At 37.7% G+C, this 7,286-nt stretch overlaps 1 protein-coding gene across 1 annotated transcript in view; it reads left to right on the forward strand.

Annotated features, from left to right (window-relative positions):
* The first annotated feature begins 2,742 nt into the window (after positions 1 to 2,742).
* Positions 2,743 to 7,286, forward strand: part of a1cf (apobec1 complementation factor) — a 10,600-nt gene continuing 6,056 nt past the window's right edge. Inside the window, exons 1-7 of the mRNA XM_057358918.1 lie at positions 2,743 to 2,841; positions 3,825 to 3,959; positions 4,134 to 4,264; positions 4,563 to 4,801; positions 5,705 to 5,869; positions 5,978 to 6,075; positions 6,157 to 6,436. Of these exons, the coding sequence (XP_057214901.1) occupies positions 2,743 to 2,841; positions 3,825 to 3,959; positions 4,134 to 4,264; positions 4,563 to 4,801; positions 5,705 to 5,869; positions 5,978 to 6,075; positions 6,157 to 6,436 (1,147 nt within the window). The remainder of the gene's footprint in view (positions 2,842 to 3,824; positions 3,960 to 4,133; positions 4,265 to 4,562; positions 4,802 to 5,704; positions 5,870 to 5,977; positions 6,076 to 6,156; positions 6,437 to 7,286) is intronic.

Consider the following 7,286-nt stretch of genomic DNA (forward strand, 5'->3'; position numbering starts at 1 on the left):
ACATTTGAACTGTCCAGTGTGAAACGAACACACCTGAGGAGTATTTTAAACCTTCAGTGCACAACTCTATTATGAAATTTTCTTGTTTATCGGGGATACGAGCAGCTCTTTGACACACACTGTATGTGTAATGCACATTATATTTTTTGACAGTACGACTGACGAGAGATCAGCTGAGACACAAGCGTAGATTTAATTCACATACAGTCCATAGTAACATATGGTACGATACTAACCTGCCATAGTAAACGTAACCTCACAGACAGCAAAGGTGTGTTTGGGGTCCAGGATTAATCCTTCTTTATTCGTCATCTTCGAAGCTTACACTTGCACACATTTGTTTCAATAGGTGTCCGTCTGAGGACACGAGCTGAAATGAGGTTTCTTCTCACTAAGCATCTCAGAGAGGTTCACTCGCAATGGAATACTGAGACAGTACGCTCTATATCCTTAGATGAGTCGAAGAAATACATGTAATTGTATTGAACCAACAGGCAACAGCATTGCAGTTCCTGTCGTGCACAATGGCCTTCAGGGCCGTGTGTATTTAGCTTCGGTCAACATGCGCTGAAAACGCTGTCGGGGAGCCAGGCATGATAAGCGCTGGTCTGGTTATCTTGTTTATGCAAACGGTAACCAGGCTGTCCATAAGAGAGCCAGGCTAATGGAGTTCGGTCCTGACTCTCTTCAAATGCTCGCTTTAACGGCTCAGCCATAACAAATGTGGATCGGCCCCTTTATATTTGATGTTTGCCAACAGCTGAGCTTGACCGGCGTTGTCAGACTGTCTAGAAAGATTTTCGCTCTGATGTATGCATCACAACTGCTACTGTAATAGTGTTTCGGTGAGCCGTTTCAGTTTGGATAAGCTGAGGATGGATCTTTGGCTCAGCTCTCTGTTTTATTATTTTATTCAGCAAGTCGAGGGTTAGCAATGGTAAAACAGCTTTGTTTGTTGCTCTGATTGCATTGGGTAATACTTACAGATGATGGTGTGACCTTTGACCTCTGCACTAGATCTCCTTCACGTCTTCATCATCTCTTGATGATCATGTGAAACTGAAGGAGAGGAAGATAAACAAACACTTAGTCGATGACTTTAAAGACCTGTGTCTGTGATGTGATTCAAGCATGACTGTCAAACAGCACTCATGTACAGCAACACGACCCTAATAGTTTATGTAACTTTCTCGTATTTTCGTCTCCCTAACTGATAGTTCAACTAAAAATAAGAATTCTTGAATCATTTATTCACTCTCTTTCATTTCAGACCTGTATGACTTTCTTCCTTCTGCAAAACACAAAAGAAGATATTTTGAAGAACGCTGATAACCAAACAACTCTCACTGACTTCAACTGTGAGAACACAAAACCACTGAGACATTCCTTAAAATATCTTCTTTTGTGTTCCACTGAAGAAAGAGTCATGTACGGGTTTTAAAAAATATGAGGGTAAATAAATGATTCTTCGTTCCATTAACTACTTTAATGCTTTCCTTATTTTTCCAAGTCACTTTGGATAAAAGCATCTGCTTAATACTTAAAGAGACAGTTCAACCCAAAATGAAAAATCTGTCATGAATTACTCACTCTCTAGTTGTTACAAATCTGTATAAATTGCTTTGCTCTGATGAACACAGAGAAAGATATTTGGACGAATGCTTGTAACCAAACAGTTCTTGGCCACTTTTGACTCCCATAGTAGGAAAAATGACAATGGAAGTCAAAAGTGCCCCAGAACTGTTTGCTGTCCAACATTCTTCAAAATATCTTTTCTGTGTTCAACAGAACAAAGAAATTTACAAATAATTTTTTCCTACTGTGGGAGTCAATGGTGGCCAAGATCTGTATGGTTACAAGCATTTTTCCAAATATCTTTCTCTGTGTTCATCAGAACAAAAAAAAATGTATACATAACTCGAGGGTGCGTAAATGATGACAGAGTTTTCATTTGTGGGTGAACTGTTCCTTTAAATGTAAGATTTACCCGAACACTACAATCTGTCATCAGATTTTTAAGACAGAGATCTTAATATGAAATCAAACGTGTTTCCATTCAATTCTTTCATGTTGGCCTGGTCTATTTCTTTACATTCACATATATCATTGTCATTTGGTGAAACATCATAGACAAATTGATACTAAGCACTCAAGTCTATTAAGCTACTTAAGTGCATTTTGTATCTAAGCGATACAGTTTTACTTTAGGACCATTTGGTGTGACAGTAGAATTAAAGCTTTTATAATTCGCTTTCCTGAGTTCTGATCAAAGGAAAAGATGCTATTTTTTGCTTGATGAGGAACACTGAGGCTCAATGACTGTCTGCTGTTTTCATTGGCTCTGTAGCTTGAGTTAATAATTACAGCACAGCCCTTGACCCGGAGGTGGGCAAAATGTTACTTTCCCCACTTTGGTTCACCAGATATACTGAAAGCTTCTTCCTCAAGTTCAAACAGACTTTGTTCAGAGACTACACTAAAACGTGACACCAGTCAATCAAATGTTTCCCTGATGCTTTACAGCATCAGTGTCACGTAACGTTCATAACATGAAGCTTTATATACATTATGAGATTGGAACATATGGCCTCATTACCTTTGAACCCCCTGTGGACTGTAAACAACATGTGGTGGCGTGTTATCGTGAAGAATGCTCTGTCATGTCTCATGTGTGTTTGAACTTTGATTGAATTTCAGTGAGCACCCCTAATTCTGCTGATTTATTGCTGATAATCACTCACAATGGAAACCAATCAAAAATGTGCGGATGGACTCACGGGAACACAGAAAGAAGCTGCGCTGCGCGATCTCATCCAGCGCACGGGATATCACATACATCAGGTACCACGAATGACACCAAACGTCTGTTATCAAAGATTTCAACATGAACAAACCTGAGAGCTCTTCAAAAGTAATAAAGACTAAGACGGAACAATGTGCCACCCGTGCATAACACTCATTTCTTCAATTGTTTCTTTTGGTCTAGTGACAACATTCCTATCCCTCACAAAAATTAACCATGGTTTAACCAATAAAAAAAAAATGGCAACAACAAATTAACCATGGTTTTGCTACAATTTTAACCATGTTTTTTTGTAATCGATCTGCCAAAAGAACATGTTTTTCACACTTTTATCATAATAAAACCATGGTTCAATTTCATAAGGGATAACCTTGATAACTTATCTTACAGATCAAGGGATTTAATAGGTTTATTAGAAGCCCCCATACAAATTCTTAAACCTAACCATATCATTGACACTAATCCTGCAATCTGATTGGTTAATAAAATTGTTGTTCCAAAAATGTTGGACCTGTATGTGTTTGGTTGTCAAAAATATTTGTGTGCCATAAGTGGTGCCATATTGTGGTGATGATGGAAAAAAACCACTTAAATTATTAAAAGCAGAGAACATCTTTGTGCGCCATAGTAAATTATTGTGTAATTAGTTGTGGGTTATCTTTCCGTGAACCAACAGTACATCTTATAAAAACCCTGTAATTTTACAGAATTTTACTGTTATTTTTTATTTTAGATTTTTCACGTATAATGTCCAAAGAACTGTAATTTTACGAATTTTTACAGGGTTTTTTGTTTTTTCACGTATTTTTTAAATGCAGTAAAAAAAATTACAGAAGAAAAAAAACTGAAATTTACAAAAGAAACCAAGGGGAAAAAAATATTTTAAAGGAAAAAGCTCTTATTTTACGGATTATTTCTGAGGCCCCAGGCTGCCAGAAAGTTTCAGTTTTTTATGGAATTTTTTTATACAGTGAATGTTTTAAAGATATTTGTCCATAATTCTCACCCGTTTTCTGCTCAGGAAAATGGGCAGAGGAGATATGGTGGTCCACCTCCTGGTTGGGAAGGTCCACCTCCAGAGAGAGGCAGTGAGATCTTTGTTGGAAAGCTTCCTAGAGATCTTTTTGAGGATGAACTGGCGCCACTGTGTGAAAAAGTAAGAGAGAAAAGAGAGTTGACATTCACTCCATCATTATCAGCCCTGGGATGACTTTAATCACGCACTAATTGTTTTATTAATCCCAGTAAAAGGTTTTACACTAAATGACTCATAACGAATCTTTCACTTAAAAAATAATGATGCTTGTTTTATATAATAATGTTTTTGCAGTTTGGCAAAATTTATGAAGTACGGATGATGATGGATTTCAATGGCAACAATCGAGGTTACGCCTTTGTCACCTTTTCCACAAAACAAGAGGCGAAAAACGCCATGAAACAACTTAACAACTACGAAATCAGGTGAGTCACTGTCAGACCAAGTAAAACTTTTTTCTGAATTAATTTATGTTCTGTTAAACAGATTAGAACTTGATAAAATGTGTGAAATGTTGTTTAAAGTTCTCCACTTTTTTTCGTTAGCTGAAGAAATATCAGATTTTCCAAATATTTAATAACACACACCAAGACGGGTCCAATTTTGGATAAATCTGCTTAGCTTTGTGGGCGTAAATTCCACGTGAGCCTGATCAATGTCTGCACTGAAGATCTAGTGAACAAAGAACCAAAAATAATCCAACAATCTTCACATATGACTCAGGAACGGGAGACTTCTGGGTGTGTGTGCAAGCGTAGACAACTGCCGACTGTTTGTGGGCGGCATTCCCAAAACCAAAAAGAGGGAAGAGATCCTGTCGGAGATGAAGAAGGTGACGGATGGTGTCACAGACGTCATCGTTTATCCGAGCGCTGCGGACAAGACCAAGAACCGAGGCTTTGCCTTCGTGGAGTATGAGAGCCATAGAGCTGCTGCAATGGCCAGGAGGAAATTACTGCCAGGCAAAACAACAATTACATCACGGATAAACAAATTATCAGTGCTGTCAAATCGATTAATCGCAAAATAATAATTCAAAATAAATATTTGTGTTTTTGTAATATATGTGGGTGTACATTTACATGTACATATACAGTATAAGTACACACATACATGTGTGAATACATCAAACATAAACATAAATATATATACATTAGGGCTGTTCCAAGATTAATCACGATTAATCAATTTCAAAATAAATATTTGTGTTTTTGTAATATGTGTGTAGGGTGTATATTTACATGTACATATACAGTATAAGTAAACACATGCATGTGTGAAAACATCAAACATATACATAAATATATATATATACATTAGGGCTGTTCCAAGATTAATCACGATTAATCGATTTCAAAATAAATATTGGTGTTTTTGTAATATATACACGTACATATATAAGTACACACATACGTACATGTGAGAATACATCAAACATTTACATAAATATATAAAAATAAAGGCTGATCCACGATTAATCGTGATTAATCGCATCCAGAATAGAGTTTTGTGTTTATAATAATTGATGTCTGTGTACTGTGCATATTAATTTTATATTTATAAACAGATACACATACATGTACTGTATTTATTTAGGAAAAATATATAAAAGTTTATATATAATTTAATTTAAGTTATATATAAATTTATACATCCAAATATTTCCCAATCACGATTAATCGATTGACAGCACTATGAGTAATAAAAAACTCATTGCTCTGTGCTCGAAAAATGCACAGGCACTTTTCAATGTAATCGTCAGACATGACTAAAGGTCTTATTGATTGTTTTCAGTCTAAAGGTGCTTTAGTTCATTGACCAGACGATCTGAGACCCTGACCTGCTCTCTGTCTCTGTCTCTGTAGGGAGAATTCAGCTGTGGGGTCACGCTATCGCTGTAGACTGGGCAGAACCTGAAGTGGAGGTAGATGAGGACACCATGTCCACAGTGAAAATCCTGTATGTCCGTAACCTGATGTTGGCCACCACTGAGGAGACCATCGAGAAAGAGTTCAACAACATTAAACCAGGTCAGCTTATCCAAGAAGAACTAGTGTGTTGCTTGACAAAAAAAAGATTCCTGGCCAGGCAAAAATCCATTGACTGTTTTCTGAGATTTTATTGTTTTTCATCCACAGGAGCCGTTGAACGTGTGAAGAAGATCAGAGACTACGCTTTCGTTCATTTCTCCCAGAGGGAAGACGCCATCAGTGCAATGAATGCTTTGAACGGAAAGGTAAACAGGACCCGACCGGCTCTAACCACAGTCTAAATGTTATAAAGTACTGCTGGAATAAAACCCCTGACATTCGTTCAGGTCATAGACGGCTCTCCCATTGAGGTCACACTAGCCAAGCCTGTGGATAAAGACAATTACGTTCGATACACCCGAGGCACGGGGGGTCGTGGAGCGGCTCTGCTGCAAGGAGACTACACTTACACTGTGGGACAAATGTACGACCCGTCCGCTGCCTATCTGGGCGCTCCCATCTTTTACGCTCCCCACTCGTACGCAGCCATCCCCAATCAGTTTCGATTCCCAGGTATCAAAGGGCCCGTAAGCACCCGAGGGCTGGTGAGGTCACCCTCAGTGAGAGGTGGGTCATTTCTACCTCTATCAATCCATCTGATTTGTCTGTTGAAATCTGTTCCAGACATGATTGAAGGTGTGATGAAAACGATCATCTCTAAAGAAATGCTTTTGAAACTAACTGGTCGAACAAATCAAAAAGTCACAGTCTGGTCAGGCTGGTCTGGATAGCTGGTTTGGAAGGGGTTGGGTCAGAAGAAACAGCTTATCTGAGACAGCTGATACTAATGTAACACAACTAAGAAATTTAAAGCCGAGCAAGAGCAAATTTTAAACAATAACATTTTCCATTGAAGACCAACTAAACCAATAAAACACAAGTTTGGGCAGACTGGAAGACCAGCTGAAAACAAGCTTGGCCAAGCTTGGTGGCCAGCTTAAACCAGATGAAACCAGCAAATCATCTTTGGCTGGACAGAGCTGTTTTGTGTGGTCAATCTTCTTGTGAAAACATGCGCAGTAAAGGCCAGAGAACAATTATTAAAAGAGACTCAAGTACGCAACATCTGCAAAATCAGCTAACAGGGAACATTTTTTAGACCTTTGGCTTACGTTCTATAAAACATTATTGCAGTAACTTTAAAATGGCATTTTATCAATGTTTGACATCGCTAAACATTTTAAAAACGTTTCAAAACCGTTATACAAACGTTGGTTTAAAACACTATTCTTAAATCGTTGGTTGAACGTTTGAAAACATTCAGAAATAATTATTTTATAACTTAATTACAAAGTTACAAAACATTTTTTGTTAGCTGGTATGTTTCATTAGGTCAGTTATAACATATGACATTTGCATCTGCATTTGCATGTGTCCATGACAAAAACAAACTGCGTTGTGTTCTATTATCTTTTAT

Source organism: Triplophysa rosa, linkage group LG18 (assembly GCF_024868665.1).
Source record: "Triplophysa rosa linkage group LG18, Trosa_1v2, whole genome shotgun sequence".
Lineage (NCBI taxonomy): Eukaryota > Metazoa > Chordata > Actinopteri > Cypriniformes > Nemacheilidae > Triplophysa > Triplophysa rosa.